Source organism: Trachinotus anak, unplaced genomic scaffold (genome assembly GCF_046630095.1).
Source record: "Trachinotus anak isolate AG129_WGS33_773 ecotype Australia unplaced genomic scaffold, CSIRO_AGI_Tana_v1 ptg000002l, whole genome shotgun sequence".
Taxonomy (NCBI): domain Eukaryota; kingdom Metazoa; phylum Chordata; class Actinopteri; order Carangiformes; family Carangidae; genus Trachinotus; species Trachinotus anak.
The window spans coordinates 5,731,556-5,752,779 of NW_027273853.1; the positions used below are offsets into that span (position 1 = coordinate 5,731,556).

The 21,224-nt window shown below is 40.9% G+C and overlaps 2 protein-coding genes across 8 annotated transcripts in view; one reads left to right on the forward strand and one right to left on the reverse strand.

Moving 5' to 3' along the window:
• The window catches only part of LOC139629685 (AP-3 complex subunit beta-2), a 44,872-nt gene extending 35,256 nt beyond the window's left edge, over positions 1-9,616 (forward strand). For 4 of the 7 annotated variants that reach the window (XM_071492461.1, XM_071492469.1, XM_071492477.1 and 1 more), the window contains 5 exons: positions 209-437; positions 1,806-1,890; positions 2,152-2,249; positions 5,483-5,621; positions 6,615-9,616. In XM_071492461.1, the coding sequence (XP_071348562.1) occupies positions 209-437; positions 1,806-1,890; positions 2,152-2,249; positions 5,483-5,621; positions 6,615-6,804 (741 nt within the window). In that variant the 3' untranslated portion in view covers positions 6,805-9,616. The remainder of the gene's footprint in view (positions 1-208; positions 438-1,805; positions 1,891-2,151; positions 2,250-5,482; positions 5,622-6,614) is intronic. The other 3 variants (XM_071492492.1, XM_071492497.1, XM_071492503.1) reach the window with 1 other exon arrangement.
• Positions 9,617-10,629: 1,013 nt separating this feature from the next.
• sv2 (synaptic vesicle glycoprotein 2) lies at positions 10,630-21,168 on the reverse strand. Its single transcript, XM_071492556.1, has 13 exons — positions 21,034-21,168; positions 20,387-20,485; positions 19,228-19,389; positions 17,898-18,060; positions 16,640-16,761; positions 15,940-16,103; positions 15,774-15,854; positions 15,440-15,538; positions 14,605-14,693; positions 14,024-14,151; positions 12,796-12,891; positions 12,041-12,200; positions 10,630-11,677 (listed from the first exon to the last, which is right to left on the reverse strand). The coding sequence occupies exons 1-13, from the start codon at positions 21,128-21,130 to the stop codon at positions 11,494-11,496; spliced, it is 1,644 nt and encodes a 547-aa protein (XP_071348657.1). The 5' UTR covers positions 21,131-21,168; the 3' UTR covers positions 10,630-11,493.
• Between the last annotated feature and the right edge of the window lie 56 nt (positions 21,169-21,224).

Here is a 21,224-nt window from a genome sequence, read left to right on the forward strand (position 1 = left end):
CATGTGTAGTGAAATCCACAGAACTTATTTCCTTCAAAATAAGAGAATGAGAAAAGAAAAACGAAGCACAAATGCTGATCAAAAAAAAAAAAAAAGAAAGAAAAATAGACTAGATAGAGGAAAAACTTCCCTCTCCTCCACCATCCTAGCAAAGCACAAAAACAGTGTTCAGGCAGTCATGGTTCATGATCTCCTCCTCTGCCCACAGACCATCACTCCCTCCAGCGCGTTGAAGAGCTACGAACTGCTGCACCGGATCACAGGGGAGGGTCTGTCGGTGGAGTACTGCTTCAGCCGGCAGCCGTTCAGCTCTGACGCCAATATGGTGGCAGTGCAGATGCAGTTCACCAACAACTCCACCTCCGACACCAAGAGCCTGCACATGGAGGACGTGAAGCTGCAGTCTGGGATGAGAGTCAAAGAGTTCCCAGAGATTGGTGAGTGATGGGGTGACGGGGTCCAGTGGGGACTGACCTTCAAGTACGATGTGATCCAAACAAGGTCACCAAAAAAGCAGCATCAGTACGGAAGCTTTTGTGTTCATACCGGTACACCTCACTGTAAAGAACTGATGATTGAATAAACACCATACTGAGGGATTTGCTGCTCTTAGAGCTTTTCCATTAATAACAATGGAAACAATATGTTTTAGGTTCATTAATATAAAAGGAGTTTATCCTCTTGGGAGCATGAAAATATCATATGTCATTTGTACAAGTGTGAAAATGGGAATAGTGCTGGAGCAGGGCCTAAGGTCAGGGGATCACAAGCGTTAGTAGTGATTTTCTCAGACACCCATCAATACCTACACCACACTCTGTCCAGTTAGAGAGCACAGACCTCCACCAAGGCCGCTGTCAAATATAATACACAAGATTTTATGCAAAAATTATTAAAATTAAAAATCTAAATTCATAATAAATGATCTGGATCTGGCACAAAATGTAACAGGTTCCTCCTTGTACCATGCCCCCTCCCTCCACCAAGTCCGATGCAAATTGATTCAGTAGTTGCTGACAAATAAACAGAAAAGAATTACTAATCTGTCACAACGGGGCTCAAGGCTGGACAAAGGAGGGACGTGCAGCTTTAGCAGGTGAGCTGAATCTCCCTGACGACTGAACTCTTCCCACCAGGCTCCTGCAGCGAGAGGCCTGCATGGAGAGGGTCCTCACAAATCCAACGAAAAAGGTTAACTTCATTAAAAAAGTTGAATACAATAAAATGCAGTGTAAGAACTGTAGAAAGGATATATGGTAGCATAGCATTTAAAACAAAATAAAACAGGAAATAATATCAAATGCATGTCATAGATAGCAACTATTTAATCCATTTAACAATTTTCTAGAGAGAGTCTATCTGAGTTTTCTAGAGTCTACATAGTATTTGTACACAGTATTTATATACTAATTAGGTAATCAGGTACTATAAAAGTCATTCAAAATTCAAAATCATTCAGTACTAAAAGAAAACGATGGATGTCAATCAAACACTGTCTTTGGAATAAATTCACAAAGAGAGAAAAAAAAATGTTTTCACATTTTCTCCTTCTGGAGCTGTCTCATCATGATCTGCAGTTTACTGTTTACATCAGCAACACACTCAAGACTACGTACCTGAAGCCTGCTCAGAATCAGTGTGTAGAGGAGCTTTGTCAGTGAATCACACAGAACACAGTCTGGACTGGAGGATACAGACCCAACCCTCATAGATCAAAGTAGCTGTGCTGCTGACTGAAGAGCTTCATGTTGTTTTATTGGTGTGTGTTCACAGTGTTGTCTCTTTTTTCCCCTCTGTGTTGACAGAGCTGCTGCCAGCAGGTGAGTCGGCCACAACTGTGATGGGCATCGATTTCTGTGACTCGACACAAGCAGCGAACTTCCAGCTGTGGTGAGATGGATTCTGTTGTAGACTCTGGCGTCCTTCTATACCGCTGATGTCGTAACAAACCGTCTCCCATGAATCTGCTGAGTCTTGAAATTACACTCACTTTGTTTGACTTGTTCGCTTTGCATGTGTCTGCAGGCCTAGTGAAATATTGTGACGTGAGATCCCGCCAGGTTTTGTGCTCTGTGTTTGTATACTTTACTGGTTTTTACACTTTATCAATCCCTAAAACTGCTCGTTGTCCACGTTTCTCTCCATGTCCAGCACTCACACCAGGAAGTTCTTTGTGACGATCCAGCCGCCGGTCGGGGAGCTGATGAGGCCCGTCTTCCTCACAGAGAATGAGTTTAAAAAGGAGCAAGGTGTGTGACAAAAGTAAATGAAATAATTCTATGAGGACATATGGAATATAAAGTCAGTATCACTTTACCAACATCACATTAAAACAAGTCTATAAAAATGGGGAAGGGGAGTTACAGGATCTAATTTTCTTGCACTGTATGTGGTTTGATAAACAGCTGATTTCCTATGTTTCTTATGTTACATCTAACACATTTTTTGCAGTTTTATGTTAATTTTTATTGTCAGTCAGAAATAATTGGTTGACATGCACAGTGTCATGTGTAATTGGTTACATGTTTATAGTCACATACTGTATATGCTGTCCCTTTTTTTCCAGTATTTTACACATTGATCAAATTGTAATCTTAAATTCTCTACTTTTTGAGCATTTGCCAGCAGCATTGTCAGTGTGATAGCTTTCTTTCTAGCAGCCTGAAATATTTTAAAGACATATTCATCCTGAGCCTTTATTTATCTGGGATTCTGTTCAGGTATAATGTGAGAAAAGAGCAACTTTTTATTCCAAAGATTCTCATTATTTCTTTAGCAGTCTCCTCACTCACATAATACCCTGAGGTCGCATCAGCATTTATTTTAAGACTTTGTCCTTGTGATAGAAGCTGTAGACACATTTTATGTCAAGTGCAAAAGTGTCATCACAAAAAAAAAAACTTTAAATACACCAAAATCCAACCAGTGTGTTTGGTAGAGCACCTGCAGACAGTGTTTAGCAGCATGTGTCTAGTGTCTGGTGTTCATTTTCCATCCTGACTAACGCTGAGCGAGTTTTCAGCTCTAACAAACCCATAGTGACTCTTTGAACGTGTGTCATATCCACGGTTCCTCCCTCTCTGTACTGTCCTCAATAGAGAAGCTATTACAGAATCTAGGTAAGTTGGCTTTGATAGATTTGTTCTTCTCAGCCGTCTGTGTGCCCACCTGCCTTTTAGCCAACCTCACACAGACCCCTCCTCACCTTCCTCCTCCTTCCTCTAACACCTCCCGCTGACCCCTCCCCCCCTTCCCCTTCCTCCTGCCTTGGTAATCAACACTGTGACTGCATCTCCAGGTCTGTAGCTGCAGACAGACTCACCTGTGCTAACCTCCATCATATAAAGGCCGCTCACACTCTGCTACACAGGGAATGACTGGAAATGCTCATCCACTGATCCTGATTCGCTCGTCTTTGGGCACCATGTGGACAAAAAAACAATAACATCTGGCTCAGGGCAGCGCTCGATCATGTGTCCCATCGTTCATCTTTCTGTTATCTGAGCTTTCAAGTTTTGCAATGTCACAATGCTTTTTTTTTTTTTTTTTGTCTGAATGGTTTGTTGTGTATTCAAACCTTGTAAGCACTGATCCCTTTGTGGTTTGGAGGTCAAATTACATCTTGAAGTCAGTGTTACAACCAGGCTCTATTTGGTGAAACTGTTTTTTTTTGGTCACTGGAGGCAGTGGAAACAACCTGTGAACACAACACTGACATATCATCACCTCTTAGGTTGATATGGCAAAACGAGTTAGAGCGGCGTTCAGCAGCTGCTCTGGTTTCTGGTCCAGTATTCACTCTCTTAGCTCGGGTGTTGATCTCCGCCAACTCCTGAGGGAGATTTCTGGCTCTTTAGCTGCTAAATGCTCCACTATGTTCACCAGCTGGTCGCTAAGTGTGTCTGTCTGCTGTTTGGTGCTGGGTAGGTTGAGTATTTACTTATTCACTGAAAACAGCTGCCTGCCGCATTCAAAAATGACACTATGAGAACCATGAGAGTGACTCAGAACAGTAACAACTACACAACAAGCTGAAACTCAACATAAAGCTCTGTAAAACTGCAGATTCAAGTGATAATCCTGAGTATGAACGTCACTTGATTAATTATTGTTATGAAAATACTGATTGTAGCCGCTTCAAAGACTAAGAGCTTTTGTTTTAACGACTATATTCAAACACAGTCCTGTGTTTTCATCAGTGATGAATTGAGTGTGATTAATTTTTTGATTATTCATTAATAATTCTTTTCTGTACTCTTTGGCCCAGGCCCCCTTAAAATAAAGCTTCAGCCCATTTTCAACCAAAAAACATCCAGGAACTATAAGACCAGGAAAACTAAACCAGGAAGTAAAAATTTTCCCAGTATTCACTGCTGCGTGGCTCTGATGTGTGAGTTGGTTGTAATGACTGGATGAAAAGGAGGCCGATATCTCCAGAGTCTCTACAGAGACAATCTGCTCAGAGTCTGATGCTTGTTTCTGTTTTATAACATAACCTTCATGAAACAATCAGGAAATCGTGTTTTATCTTTCTTGTTCACTCACTTTGTTTCCTCTGCCGCTGCTGCCTCTTTTTCTACAGGCAAAAAGCCCAAATTAAAGTCAGAATAAAGGGACAGATTCTTTCCTCAGATGATTTGTTTTGTCTGACTAACAGTTCAAAGCCTAAAGATTCACAGTATACAACAGCATGAAGCAGAAAAAGCATAAATTTAAGCAAATATTTCACGTTTTTGTTTGATAAACGGCTTAAATATTCAGTCACTTAATCAAACGGTTGTTGATGAATTTTCTGTCAAGTGCCTGACTGCTTTAGCACCAGTTAATTACTGCTTCACAGTGACATACAGACATTCAAATGCTGTTGTCAGAAACAATTAGAAGTGATTAAGACACATGAAATTACATTTATCAAACCAGACGTCCTGATGTCGTTTGACCTGCAAATCACCAAAGTCAGTGTTTACAGGGAGGCCTCAGTGTTACAGGAGTTACAGGAGAGAAGGGTGCAAAATTTCTCCAGTTCACAGCACCACAGTGAAAATTCATAAGGCTTTAAACTAGGCTGGAAGTGCTCATATTCGCCCCTTTTGTGCTGTGAATTCACAGAGAAAACTGAATGGCCCCCTGCTGTGTTCAGTGGAAAGCATTCCAGTTTAGATTAAGCAGCATTTTGAAATTCTCACATCAGTCCCTCAGAGGGCTGTAGATGCAGAAATCACTGTAGTCTTAGGACACGTATACAGTATCTGAGTATAATACTGTATATGTTTGTAGCTGGTAGAGATCCTGAAAAATAAGTTTATTTTATTTCTTGTATAAAGCAGCTCTGTACTGAGTCCCCACACTGATACAAGCAGCAGCCTGTTCTGTATTGTTGTATTAATAATAACTGCGTTTTGCTTTTTGCTTTGGTACTGGGAGAGAGAGAGAAGCTTCAGAGGTCTGCAGGTTGACCAGTGCTCTGCTCACACCCCTGCAGGTCAGCTGATGGGCATGAATGAAATCACAGAGAAGCTGACTCTGGACGTTAAGTGCCGGAACGAACACGCCATCGTCCAGAGGGTGACCACTGCCGCCAACCTCAGCAGAGTCCCCTGTGGTTCAGATAAAGAGTGCAGGTGAGAGGATTCAAAGAAGAAGCAGCAGTCACACAAAAAGCTGCGGTGGTGCTGATCTTTAGTCTGAGTGAGGCCACAGGAAGGATGCAGGATCCCGTTCTGCCAGCTGAGGCCAGGTTTTATCAGAACATGAACCGAGAACACTGCACACAGAAGTTACACGTCTCAGGTTCATGTGGAGCACAAGCATACAAGCTGACGTCTGTGGTTGGACTGAGATGCAGTTTGTTTTGTGATGTGTGGCTAAATGCCATCAAAGATAAATGAGACTCTGTGTGTGTGTGTGTGTGTGTGTGTGTGTGTGTGTGTGTGTGTGTGTGTGTGTGTGTGTGTGTGTGTGTGTGTGTGTGTGTGTGTGTGTTCGTGTTCCTCATGGCCTGATTGTGTACCAGTTTTATGTCACTCTGTCAGTTGTGGCAATGTTGACTTGATGTTACACTGCCCCCGCCTGGCTGATCACTGCCATGGCTCCAAACAAGGCAAAACACATGAGACACAACAGAGGGACCAGCTGCGTCTTACACTTCACACTAATTAAGACCAAATACAGTTTTAAATGTGTGTGCAGACCTGGTGATAGTTAGGTTTTCATGTTCATGTTGTGTTGAGATATTGAGGTTCACAGTTCTCATGACATCAAACGATGAATTATACGATTGATTGATCAAAACTCATCACCTCATTAAATTTAAAAAACTTAAAAATACATAATTATTGTTTGATTTTAACATTTTACCAAATGCTAATAAATATTTTAGTAAACATATTAACACCGCAAAATCAAGCTAGTGTTGAGCAGATTATTACAGAGTTTCTTTTCTTTGCTCCATGTCATCTTTGGTCAGACTGGATCTGTGGTGAAGCAGGTGTGCAGATGTAGATGAAGACCTGTGTGCTCATCACTCAGAGTTGTGTCATCACTCACCTGCTGTGTATCCCTCTTTTATTCTGTGGCTTCATCTTTACTTCTGATCTCTGCTGCTTTGACCTCAGTCCTCCTGTTCCTCCTCCTCCTGACCATCCTGTCCACAGGTTCGCCGGCAGGACGGTGACCAGCGGCAGCCTGGTGTTGGTCACCGTGGCGACCAAAGAGGAAGGAGCCGCCCAGCTGACGGTCAACTGTGAGAAGATGGTGATTGGCACCATGCTGGTGAAAGACATCCTCCTGGCTCTGACGCAGTGACCTGGTGTGTCCGCGCTCGACCTTTGCCCTCCGCCCCCACTCGCTCCACCCACCTCTCACATGTCGTCCAAGACTCATCACATGTGTAGCATCTCCTCCGCTCTCCTGTAAGCTGTGTCAGTGACGACGTTTAACTCCAGTTTGTTGTTTTGTTAAAGAGCCCCCGTCCCGATTTTTAGAAATGACTCCTGGGAACAGTGAACGCCACAGCTGTACGCGATATTCATGACAATCAGACCCTGAAACTTTATCTAAATGTTTATTTTCCTTCCTTGAGGAGCCAGCTGGATTTAGTGCACTCAGTGGAACTAAATTAACTTTAGATGATAATAGGTCCCATCCAAATACATCAGGACAAACATCACAGCATCCTGCCTGATGGTTCAGTCTTGTCTTTGGAAACAGCAGTTTGAGCACAAGGTTCACTTACTTTATGTTTTCCAAGCTTTCAGCTACATCTCATGACCTTCCTGAGTGGATGGAGTCACAGACTGAATGAAGTTTATTTGTAAAGCATGTTTAAACACCAATGCAGTTCAAAATGTTGTACATAGAAAAAAGACATAGAAAAAGAGATAGAAAAGAAATATAAGGTAATATAAAAAGATACATACTGTATAAATAGGATTTTAAGAGTAAAATGAAATAGAAGATGAAAATAAACTAAAACTGAATAAAGCAGAAATAACAATGCAGTGCAGGGTATGAATGAATATTTCCAAATGTTATTTTTAAAAAAAGGCAGTGGAAAACAAAACTTCTGTGTGAACTCCATCTGCTGAGGAAGGCCCTGAGATGTGGTGTGACGCTCTGAAAACGCACAGCGAGTTGAGTTGAAAATGGTTGTTGTCAGAATGAAAGGAAGTGTTTCTGTGGCGTGATCTGAGGATGTAAAGATATAAACAAAGCAGTAAACTACAGCTGGATTATTAGATGAAAACCAGTTCTGAGAAGATACATTTCACCCAAGTTTCACACAAACAATTTAGACTTTCTTCGCTTGAGATTATTTAGAAATAAAGTGGCCAAGTAAATTTTCATTGTTCTTTGACAAGTGGAACTTAAACCTGTCACTCTAGTTTAAATTTTTAGCTTGTTAGTTACCAACTGTTTTAAGATGTAGATATTATAGGAAATAGAAAATGTACTGTAGGTATAAATCCCCCCAACAACATGACACCATGAAAAACACACAGATCTGCTTCATCTGTACTCATCCAGTCATTTGGAGTCTGAACATGAATGTAGCACGAAGGCTCGACGGAGGCAACAACAACTACATGCAACTGAATCCATTTAGGCACAAAAATGCCGTCAATCAATCACTCACCTGTCTCCTGTCAAACTCTACCTACAGCAGCTGTCGTAGTGCGCACGTTCATCACAACAAGTGGGGCGTTTAGAAAAACTGAAGACGTATAAATGTTATTGTATGTACTGCGACATGTAATACAGTCCTACTATAAGGCGTGGTGTGTGTGAGTGTGTGTGCGCGAGTGTGTGTGTGTGGGCGTGATGATACTGAGTATTGACCTGGCAAACATGAACTCGCTGTTTTCAAAAACGACTCATGTAACACTTGACTTGAAATCGTCATGAAGCACATCGTAATCATCGGTCAGACGAAGAACAGCATCAATGAGAATAGTTTGTCTTTGCTGAGAAGCTACAGTCTGTGAAAATTACAAATGATGTACTCGTCTCTCATGTAATCACAAGTTTATTACCTGACAAACCCAAACTTGTCTGTTTGTCAGTTTCTCATAGATTTGCAGATGTTACAGGAGAGATGTGAAGTGTTGGAGAAAAGACAAAAGTGACTGAACCTAATAACAAAAGTCTGTGATGCATCATTTGCTCCATAAAATGTCAGACAGTGCTCATCACAGTTTAACAAAGACATTCACTGTAAATTTCATAAAAATAGAAAAAAAATTAAGAAAAACATTTCAGAAGCTGAAACAGATTTTTTTTGCATTTTTGATTGACAACTACTTCCAGATGATCAGAATAGTTTAAGATTAATCTTCTGTCAATCGACCAACTGTTTCAGCTCTGCAAAATTCACTATTCAGACTTTTCCCTCAGGACGTCCTGTAAAGGAATTTTAGGAATTTTAAAGGAACGGTCGGACATTTTTGTCACCGTGTCACCTTCTTGCTGAAACACCTGCAGTAAACGTGCTCTCAGTAGCTGCTAAATCGCTTCATCACTAACACGTTTTCCCATCGGCACGACGTGAAGACAGTGTTACGCTTCTGAGAATCACTTAAAATACCTGCAGATTATGTGCTTATGATAATGTCAAACATTTTCAGGTGAAGTGTTACCTTGATCTCATTTGTCAGGTGACACTGTTCTCATGCCTTTTGTTACATTTTGATCAGGTCAAAGGTCATGTGGCTTCTTTTTTTTTGTTTTGTTACGGATGCTTATGTGTCCAGTGGCTGCACGTTTTCTTATCTTTAACTCACTATCTGTTTTTATTTATTGTTTGTTTACTGTTTTATTTTCGTACCTGTTGCATTGTTTACATTCAACCCAGTCATTCCTGAAATTTCCAGTCTCTGCAGTAGAGTCATTATGAAGAATGTAAAGAGTAAAAAATCTTATGTTTAATGTACAAATCCGATGAAAAAACAGCTGGATAATGTCAAAGGATTCTCCAAATTATTATTCATGTCTGGCCTTTTGTTTTATCTGCATCAAATATCCAAAATACAGTTTATCAGACCCTGTGTGTGGTTGTGAAATGTGGTCCTGAAGTATTACGAGTTTATTTATTATACAAATAAAAAATACAGAAACAATGTTTGTGCCTTTTGTCCTTCAAAGGGAAAAACTCCTGAACTGTAGTGGTGTTTAATCTTTAACTGACGGTTTTATTGAATGAGTGAATGAACAGTAAAACACGCAGAGATCAGGGGAGTGGCAGTTTGAGTCATGATGACAAAGAGGAAGTTGGTTGTAAACAGTCTGCTGTATCTTCTCCACGGCTCAGACTCATTATTATTACTCTGAGCTTGTACCGTTACATGTGGCATGTTTGATGTGTACTTTTCTAAAGTTTGGAAAACAGTTTCCTGTTTCCTTCAAAAAATTCCAAAACATTTCCTGGGACGTCCTCATTTTACTCATCCACTGACCTGCTGAACATTTCCTTTTTATTCTGCTTTGTAACTCACTACAGTTCAGAGGGAAATATGGTATTTTTCTTGCTGGTTATTTTTCAGATTCAGCTTTTATATAAACATTATATAACACATTTTAAGTTTACAGAACATAATTATTGTTGTTTCTAAAAAACATTTTCTCATATAAAAAACAATTTCTTATTCTCTAAACTTCTCTGATTGTTTCATTGAGGCCTTAAAAGGTCGAATCACCCAATATTTCAAAACCAAAGTTAAGATTAAGAGAAAAGATCAAAAAATTAATCTAAATTTGTCATTTCTTCTTCCCTCTCACATCAATCATCACACAACCATACTGATATATTTTGTGGTCCCTTTGGAGGGGCCCGACCCCTCAGTTGGCAGCCCCTGGACTACACTACTGTACTGTATGTAAAGTGGATCAAACTAACTCCACCTGGAGCAGCTACAACAGTAAAATGTTGCTTCTGCATTGATGCATCAGTGTTAATCTAATAATGTCAGATATAATAACACCAATCACAAGCAGCGTTTTACTGCTGAACAGGTTCTTTTACTTTGACACTTTCTGTACAACTCACTGATAATGCTAATGTACTTCCACTTACATAAAAGATGTGAATATAATCTGTGTGATGTGACATCAGACAGGTGACATGACACCAACAGATGCTGCTGAGACGAACAAAACTATGTTTATTTGAAAAAAAAAAAAGCTTCAGTAGTCACAAAGTAATATGAAACCTGTATGAAAACAGAGACTTTCTAAAAATCACTGATGGGAATGTGAGCTGACCAGAAACTCTAGTGTTCTAGCCCTGAAATCAGAAATCTTTGGTTTGCCACTGGAATGATGAACTGGTTTGGTCCAGTCTGCAGGAAATGACAGCTTTGGTACAGAATGAAAATCAAAATCAATCTCAAAATCTAGTGTTTGCATAGATGAACGCATGATTTAGCTTAATAAGGTCATTTTTAGAACAAAAAACTCATCTGGAATCTTTTCAGTTCATATCATATCTGTAATCAAAAAAAAGTCTGAAACAGCCTTTCAGAGCCTTTTCAGTTCAAGGTGACAAAAACATTCAGGGACATTTTTATAAATGTGGCCAACATCAGCCTCCAAGTTTTTTACTCAGGAGATGAGACTTTCTGTAAAGTTTAGAGACTGGCAAACTTTTTAGAGGTGTCCTTGACGCCTGATTCACATCTGGTGAGAATTTCAATTCTCACAAGCTCAAAGCATTTACTGTAGTACAACTGCATTTCTTCTTCCTACTCACTTTCCTGAATAATATTTGTTGGAAGGTGCAGAGAGGCTGCTGTCCTTTGACAACTTTTCCTTTAGTTGGCTTTTTAAACGAGGCACCATAAAGAGAGACAGAAGGCACAGGCATTTACACATCCTCCGGGAGCAAAACAGATATGTACATATATGACCGGAGGATTTCACAGGCACAACTCCTCCAGTCTCCTTCCTTTAGCACATTCAGAGGGTGTTTGCTAATAATTTACTCATGTGGAGCGTCAGTGATCAGGTGAGCTCAGTCTGCTTGGTTTGTGGGAGCAGTAGAGCCACCAGTCCTCCGGTCAGCAGCAGAGTGGAGACCAGCAGGACCGGCACGGCACAGTTCGTGTCCACCAACTTCCCAAAGACCATGTTCCCCGTGATCGCTGCCACTCGGCCCACGCCTGTGAAGAACCCAAGAGCAGAGGACCTGAAAGAAAGACATACACAGTAGATGAGGACATGTGAGCGTCTGTGTTGTAACATTGTACAAAACTGTAAAAACTACTGTTGATTTATTTGGAAAAATGTTCTCTGACAATTTAGCTTGTCCCTGCCTACTTTTATTTGTCTCAGTGCTCTCTGCAATGTCTTTGTCCCATTTTTAATGCGTGAAGTTGGATTTCTTTATCAATGCTGAAACAATAAAGAAAAAAGGAACATAGATCCTCGGCACAAACTAAAAAATGCCAGTAAAATATTCTCTGTAGAAGTCTCAAAAATATGGCTGAATCCTTGAGAACATTTGTCTGGACCTTGTTGACCTTTTCGACTTAGTTTTAAGGCGAGATACCGTAGCTGCGTCGGGTAGAGCTCTGTTCCCAACACGTCCAGGGAGTTCCAGGCGATCACGGACACGCCGCTGAAGACACAGGAGAGGACCAGACTCTGGGTTTTGGTTTGGACCATGTAGATGAAAAAGACGCTGAGACTGGACACCACCAGGCTGAGGGCTGACGACGCAGCAAAGATGGAGAGAGTTAAGATCAGACATCAAGTGCGAGGATTCATGGAGCGGCTGCGTGACCTCTCCTCTCCAACATCTGTTCATTCATTCAATATCATTTGATCTTGTCTGTATTTTATCTTGTTGATGCTTCTAAATGTTTGATTTGCCGTGTAAAGCATCTTTGGGTGTCTTGAAAGGTGCTTATAAATAAAATGTATTATTATTATTATTATTGTTGTCCATGGTGTGACAGCGTTTATTGATTAAGCAGAGAGGAGTGTCTGCCTGACTGCAAATGGAGTGCAGTGGAGACCAGCGCTCAAGGAAAAGTGAAGAAGACACACTCTGCCCTACCCCAATAACACAACAGAGGTTTCCTTCAGAAGAGTATTCCTCTACTATCAAAGATGAAGTGTGCGCAGATGTTTTCTATCAGAAGAAGGAAGGAAGGATTTGCAGAGTGACAGTGCTGAGCAAAGTAAATAATCTGACACTGAGCCTGAGGAGAGTGGATGTAAAACATCACTTCAGACACTGTATCACAACATGTCTCCCAAGTTACTCTATGAAATAAACCACTTTATAAACAACAGACTCACACAGTAGAGTCTTCCCTCCTATGCTGTCCATCCTCAGGATGGTGAAGATGTTGCCTGGCAGGTTTGATGCAGCGATGGCGAAGCCCTCCATATACACTGTCAGGACAGGAACAGACACAGGAGGATGAAATAAACTAGAATCACCACCTCGAGGTTGTACACCTCCGCCAACCAGCCAGGCTGCAGGATATATGGTCACAATCTCCCCTGGGGACATTGTGATGTCACAGTGAAGTTGACTTTTGGCCATTTGGATATAAAATGTCACCACTTCATCATTTTATCCTGTTTGATATTTGAGTTAAACTGTGTCATAATTATCAAATTAATTCTCGAGTTATATCCAAAATCATGTTTTTTGAGGTCATAGTGACCTTTGACCTCTCACCACCAAAATGCAATCAGTTCATCCTTGAGTCCAAGTGAATGTTTGTGCCAAATTTGCAGAAGTTCCCTCAGGGCGTTGCTGAGATATCTCGTTGTTGAAAACATAACGTTAGAACCCGGGCCGTCGCCGGCGTGGAGGCGTGACAAACATCCACCCACCAATAAATCCACCCATACAAGTACAATACAAGTGGTGACATTTTAATTTCATGGGTCAATATTTTTTTTGGAAATAACTGTAATTTGACACTAATTATAGAGAAGAAAGAAGGAAAAGCTCAGTCTAAACTCAATATGCCTTCCTCATTCATTTATTATTAGACTCTTTATTCTTCATATATTCTGAAGCGTATTCTTGCCTGTAGAGTGGGTTGGTCCTTTGAGATACATGCGCAATTATTTGCAAGTGCACAAACTGAACGCTGCCTCTATTTCCCCTGTAATTAGAATCAAATTGTTCTGTTCTTTAGAGGAAGCGTCTTGAAAATTATAAGGAAATTACACACTCATCGAGAGAAGCATTACCAAGACAAGTCATAACACGTAAGGAGACTCAACACATTCAAAGCTGAGGACAATTTAGAGTCTAATTCGCCTGAGCTGCACATTTTTTGTACTGTGAGGGTTCATGGTTTTGTCTTTTTTCACATTTGTTTGCACCACTGTGTGATGATCCTTTTAAAATGATATTAGTACTGCAGACTTTACACTTTACTACACCCTGTCTCTGGCTTACTTTTCGTGGCTGAGCTTTAAGTGTGAGCTTCATGTTCAGTTGTGTGTTCTCTGGCTGAAAGTCGAGCGCTGATGGCAGCATGAATTCTTTGTTATCCCGACACACCTGCTGTCTTGACTGGGTAGCAGCTTTGGTTGTGAAGTGCAGATGGGAGGGACACGTTGGCGCAGGGCGAACCGCCGTCTTCAACCCTCTCAAACAGCTCCGGGAACCACATCCACAGCCCGTAGTAACTGCCGACACACACGTTAGAAGTGGAAATTTAAGGGTAAAATAGTTTATGTCCCACACTCGGGCTGAAGCATCCACAAAATACAACCTGTCGCCCAAACAGCAGAGAGTCAGCTGCCCAGAAAATGCAACTGGACTCACTGGTATTTGTTTTTTTTAGCTTCTGGTAGCTGTTCACGTTCCTTTGTTAACAAGCCTCACACACAAGGTGTTAAAAGACAAACGTTTTTGCAGTTAAGTAACATGATTTCTGGTTGTTGGTGATAAAATATGTCCAGCTGTTATCTCTCGCCGCCGTTCAAAGCTACAGAGCTGCTCGCGGTAGATTTATCACATTTAGCAGTGTTGAAACACATGAGATAAAACCAGTCCTGAACTGCACTGTATGAAGGAGGACTCCTGTTCCACTACAGACGCTGTTGTTTGTATGAAGAAGGACAGATGGGATTTCTCACCCGAAGGAGATGCAGTAGAAGATGATGAGCAGAGTGAAGCTCCTGGATTTGAGTGGACCATTAAACATCTGTTTAATGGGCATCAAGCCCTGCACGTGAAACAAATAAAAATATTTAAATGACAGAGAAATAAGAGGGAAATGATTAGATCAGAACGAATCGATCAAATCTCTTGCTATGACAGGAATAACTGATTTTATGTTTTAAACTAAAGCACCTGAAGCCCCAAACATCCAACTACAATAGCTTTGTGGTACCTGGATTAAATGTAAACTTGTTTGGGAATATGCACCAGGAAAGAGCCTGGAGCTGGCTCCTCATCTCAAGGTCTGGTCTTATCTGTCAAACTCTAGTTAAATACATTTCACCTCTCAGCTGATATTATGTTTACAGTGTGCAGGTTTGTTAATTCTATGAGATAATCAAATGGTCACAAACTGAATTTAGGGCAGTGGTTGTGGGAGCAGGATAAGATATTTAGTTCATGTATCTGGACCTGTTGATGGTTACTGCTTCAGATTCATCAGGTAAATCAGGTTCAGTCGCAGCCCTAAACCTGAAGCCAGGTGAATTTACAGCACAAGGAAACTATACACTGTGCACACTGGGGAAGAGGAACAAGATGCGAATGGGGGCCCCGTTCTGTCCACAGCATGTTAAACTGGCCCCGCTGCTTCAACACAATGAAACACAAGGAAATATACTGGTCAAACAAGATAAGGCACCCAGTAACATCAGGGGGGAAATAAAGTGTGCTTTTGCACTCTTCTCAGACAACCTGTAAATCGTCTCTTTGGATGTCCACTCATGTCTTTGTCTGAATGTGTGACATTACCTTTTTTAAAGTCCTAGCAAGTCGCTCTCGACATGAACCCAAAGTTCTGGTCTCCTCCAGTTCCCCTCTGTGCTTGGAGCTTGTACACAAACCAAATTCCTGCGAAACAAGAAATAGATTAGAGCAAGATCAGAGTGATTACACTTACAGCAGGACACAGGGCTTTGGAAGCAATAAAGGAAGTGGTTAGAAAGTCTCTTCTTCTTCCTTCTGCATTGTTTTTGTAAGTTCAATCATTCAATCTTTGTCGTGATGTCAGTTGTGTCTTTGCAGTTCATATGTTTTTTTGACTATGAATCCATTTAGGAATATAGGAAAAGTATTTATTTCATACCGGGAAAGCCTTTCCTTTCCCCCTCATGTTCAGCTCAAACATCAGTCTGAAGACATGGATCGCCTCTTTGTCCCGACCAGCCTGCAGGGACAGGGTAGAAACCTCAGAGACAGGTCGGGACAGACAACATCCTGCTGGCACAAGCACTAGTCTGGACTTTGAATACCTCCATGAGGAACTTGGGGCTTTCAGGCATGAGCAGCTTGAAGAGGAGGGCTGAGGTGAGGCTAGGAACGGAGCAGAGCACCACGAACAGTCTCCAGCTCTGGAAGTCCAGTGCTCCCAGAAAGAAATGCGCCCAGGTTCTGGGAATCACCAGCCAGGCCAGACCTGCAGACAAAAAATGCACAGTCACTACTAAACACAGGTGCAGTTTCCATTTCAGAACTCTGTATGGTTTGTCTTATTTTGACAGTGCCTGAAAAGGAAGTCATGCTTTAACCCCAAAGTTTATAACCGTAAAGATTTGTGTTTGAATTCATTTAGGATAAGATCTCACTGATCAAACTTGGTAGCGATCCAGCTCTGGGATTTCTGCCACGGTTCTATTTCTAGCCAGATAACAAAAGCTCAACTTTAATTTAATTATGTAAGTAATATATTCTGCTATATGAGCAAAGATGGATGATGTTATGTCTGGCCACCCTCCCCTTATTTTGGGTCTGTATCTATGGCCACAATCAAATAAAAGCAAAATGTCTGAAGTTCTATTTTTGGGGCAAAACCATCCAAACAAATCAAAGTAAAATGTAACTGAAATTTAAAAGACATCACACAATAAAAGTTTTTTTATAAAAACATGTCTTAAGAACTGATCCATTCTGAAACACACTGTCACAGTTTTAGGAATTTGTGTCTCCTCCCACCTGCAGCCAGGATGTTTCCTGCCATCCAGAAGGTGGCCAGAGCGCTGATCATTGTACCTCTCCTCAGCCGGGGCATAAACTCTGAGAAGTACGAGAAGATAACAGGGATCGACCCGCCGACCCTACAGAGCGAGACGAAATCAACATTTATACTTTGAATCCAGTCAGTTTTGCCAAGTTTTGATGAACTCTGGGGGCATATTCTGGGATTTCAAAATAATATACCGTATTTTCCGCACTATAGGACGCACTGGATTATAAGGTGCACTGTCAATAAATGGTCTATTTTCGAACTTTTTTCATATATAAAGCGCACCGGACTATAAGGCGCATTAAGCGAAACAAAACAGTCAGATAAGTCAGTCAAACTTTATTAAACACGTTCACAATAACTCTCAACATGGTTCAAACGTTAATGAGCGTATCCACAATAACTCCCAACCTTGTCCAGTTGTAACACGTAAAAAAAACACAGTCTGATACCGCTAAATCAAATGTTAGCGTATTCACAATGACTCCTTATAGGTCCTTATACACACACACTGTAATATTATGGTGAAGCACAGTATGTATTACTCCGCGACGCTCCTGACTACGGTAGCCGTAATGCTGCAAGCGGTGCAGCTTTGTAGTTTACCAAAGTCGTACTAAAACATTTTGACAGAGCGTCGTGAGCGCCGTGTACCACACAAAATCGCTTCGAGGTCAGTAAACACAACCAGAATTAATCCATATATAAGGCGCTCCGGATTATAAGGTGCACTGTCATTTTTTGAGAAAATGAAAGGCTTTTAAGTGCGCCTTATTGTCCGGAAAATACGGTATATGGTTGACCTAATGCAGGGACCATAAATAGTCCCCAACTCATAATTTGCTTATTTGTTTGCCTTGTTGCGTTTTGTATTCACCCATGTAATCAATTAATTTAGCTGCAGAAAATTAATCAGCAACTATTTTGATGAGAAATGAATAATTTCAAGCACTTTTCAAGCAGAAAAAAGCCAAACATTGTCTGGTTTTAGCTTCTTAATTATGAGACTTTGCATCTTTAATTAATTGACATAATAATCAACAGATTAATCAATAATGAAAATAATTGTTATTTGCAGCCCAAATTCACCAAAAGTAATTTAAGTCACTTCTGTGGTGTCCTTCAGTCAAGGATTAAAATGACCTGGATGGTCTCTCTAACCACCCAGATGCACTTGATCCAGTTCATGGCTACCATGCAAATAAGAAGTGAAAATCGTGCTCTCACCCGATGCCACTGATGAACCGCAGCAGCAAGAAGAGCCAGAACCTCGGGGCCAGGCTGGCCAGACTTCCAAACAACCCGTTTACCGTCAGGGACACAACCAAGACTCTGCGACGCCCCCTCCGGTCAGCCAAGTATCCCCACATGTAGCCCCCCACCATCATTCCTTGAAAACAGGAATTAACAATTAGGGCTGCATCATATGCAAAAATCAATCATACTGGGATTATTGTGGCAGATATCATGATAAGAGCCACAATTTCAGTTGGAATGATGGTCTTTACATTTCATTCTCACTGAAAACAATTTTTTTAAACGATTATGTGATTTTGGTTGGGGCTTGCACCAAACATGAACCTTATGTCTGGAGAATATGATTTACAGGCCGGGGCATCTCTGTAGCACCACAACACTTATGGAGCTAACAATGCACAAAAATGCTGTGACACATTTTACCTTTATCAAAAAAAATTGCAGCTACTATGATTTTTTTTTTCAGCTCCTGTGATTTGGCACTTGGCCATATTGCCATTTTGATTATATTTCAATTAACTGTGCCTTATTCACAATATGGTTGAGTATGACAAGACAGTAATATACTCATTTGTTTTTAAAATAAGGTGGTGCTCTGTCTTTTGTCACTCAGCATTTTAACATTAAGTTCTTGTAGTGACACTTATAAACTCACTAGCTTCCTAATAAAACCTTTTGTTAATTTTTTTTATGCTATCTCTGTTCTGTTTAGTTTTGGCTGCTTTACAAGGTGCATTTGATAGTTCCAGTCTTTTCAGATTTTAGTTAGTTTTTTTTTTTTATTCCAGTTCTACTTTTATTTTTATTGATGCAGTTAATACTCATAAGGTCATAAAATGTCATAAGATCAAAAATTGTTAGAACAGGCATTTTGTGTGTGTTTGCAACAAGTATTATGTAAAACAATCCTTTTTTTTTCTCAAGTTAACTAAAATTAAAGCTCCAACTTGCTTGACAAAAATTTGACAACCTATATTTTCATTTTCCTTTTGTTTGTTAATTATGCAAGTAGATTTAATAGTTAAAGTTCAAATTATGAAACACTATTAACACGTAGTTTTTATCTTTGTGTGTTCCACTGCTCTTCCACCTAGTATCCAAGTTTTTCATACAGGTTTAATGCCATTGAGACAACTTTGTTTACATTGACTTTAACAGATACCAAATTTAGAGGAAGTATGAGAGAGATACCACCGTCCACCGGTGACAAGTAGGTGCTGTGGGTTTCCTGTTACTGTTCTCACAGCTGAACTCTTCCTGCTCAGGTATGATAACCATTTATTAAATGACTGTTACTCACCGAGGAAGATGCTGGCAGTCAGCAGACCCATGTCTGAAGAGCTCAGCAGCAGATCGCAGCGTGCCGTTGGCAGGAGAAAAGACACACACAGAATTTCCACAGCATCGCTGGCATTGGCCCAACCGCAAACCACCAACAACAGCCATTGAAATAAACCAAAACCTGAGAGCCAAAGCAGAACAAAGAGCAAATAAAAAAGAGGGAACTTTTCCAATAAAAGGATCCTCCTAAGTCTTTGTAGGCCTATTTTGCTTGAAGTCAACAGTAATGTAGTCTAGCTGCCATTATCAGAATCAGAATCAGAATCAGTTTTATTGCCAAGTATGTTTCCACATACAAGGAATTTGTTTTGGTGATTGGTGCAATTGGAGGTTCTTGGAGGTTCTTGTAAACAACAGGTTTACACAGTTTTAGTTTCTGCCTGTATGTGGGAATCAGGTGGACCATGACATGGTCAGAGTGGCCCAGTGCAGCCCGGGGGGCGGCGTGATAAGCACCGCTGATTGTGGTGTAACAGTGGTCCAGAGTGTTCCCCTCTCTGGTCGGGCAATTAACAAACTGTCTGTATTTGGGCAGTTCATGACTGAGGTCACCTTTGTTAAAGTCACCAAGGACAATAACTACGGAGTCCGGGTTGGTCTGCTCCACACACAGTATCTGCTGTGGCCTGTGGTGGGATGTAAACACCGACCAGGATGAATGAAGCGAACTCACGGGGGGAGTAGATATATATGTCATATATATGTCAGTTATAATAAACTGACACCTCACTATTACACACTAGAGTATCAAGTAACATTAAACTGCATTTACAAAGTTGAACAAATATGTCAGGATGCATGAGTTAGATCTAATGTGGCAGAAACTGAAGGGAACTCTCACAATAATGCAGCCAAATGCTGCATTATTAAATATGTTGTATTCTCATTGCTCACCACTGGGTCAAATCCTTGTATTTCTACATATCTTACATTTCATAAATTATATAAAGAATAGCTTGTGGACAATGTATTTTTCCGCTGAACACCAGTACAATACAATACAGTATGTTTACTTACCACATTTATTTCACCTAACATGTTACTTTACCTATCACGATCAAGAGCATGAGAAAACTCACAGACCAAAGTAACCACAACACCACTGAATGCAACCTTACCTGCTTCCTCCACTGCTTCCTCATATGTTAATCTCCTCGATGCACTCGCTCCGGCTTCACGTTTGATATGTGATGTGCTCCTGTCAAAAATGACTTCGCCTGAGAAGCAGCAAAACACAACACACAAACAGGTCAGGAGAAAGGAGTGAGTTCAACATACTGCAGACATTACAGATGCAACAGTTGCCTCAGACCTTCACAGACTTAAATGAGATGGAAAGGTTAATGCAAACTGGCTCAGCAGGAGAGAGCTTTTTCTGCAGGTGCTCACACCTTTGTATACTACACACAACTGCAGTGTGCACATGTGTAGAACAAACTGTCATTACAGATAACAGTTACGGTTCATAGGACTTTTAAAATGTAGTTTTTTTTTCAATAATACACACGAGGGTCTCCTGTCAGTCGACCAATCGATTAATCATATTTGCAGTTATAAAGTTTCTAAACATTGTGTTTTTGTACAATCAAACCTTCCAGTGGTGATAATATGCCAGACAGGCCAGTACTTTTGATACTTAATGTACATTTTGCTGACGATCCTTTTGTATTGTTACTTGTGCAGGATTTTAAATGTGGGGTTTTTCCTGCACTGTTCTGGCCAAAGCTCAGTCAAGGCTGAAGTGATGAGGTGAGACGGCGTTTACCTTCTTCTGAGTCCAGCTCGTCCGGCTCCAGGTGACCCCCGGCGGCAAGCAGCGGCCGCCGTGCCTCCACATCTCCGGTACGTGTGTGACGAGACATCTTCCACAGTCGGATGTCTCTAATATGGGCTCCGTGGGCCGAGGGCCGATTAGCTCACTTCAGCTGCACCCCTGTCCTGGTTCATGTACTTGCA

Excerpts from the sequence above, each read along its gene's own strand:
- sv2 (XM_071492556.1), bottom strand. The coding sequence starts at position 21,130 with ATGTCTCGTCACACACGTACCGGAGATGTGGAGGCACGGCGGCCGCTG. Across the intron at positions 15,539-15,773 it reads GGAAAGGAAAGGCTTTCCCG|GAATTTGGTTTGTGTACAAG; the intron begins GTATGAAATAAA and ends CTTGTTTCGCAG. Across the intron at positions 12,201-12,795 it reads AGGAGGGAAGACTCTACTGT|CCCTCAGCCTGGTGGTGTCC; the intron begins GTGAGTCTGTTG and ends CTGCGTCGTCAG.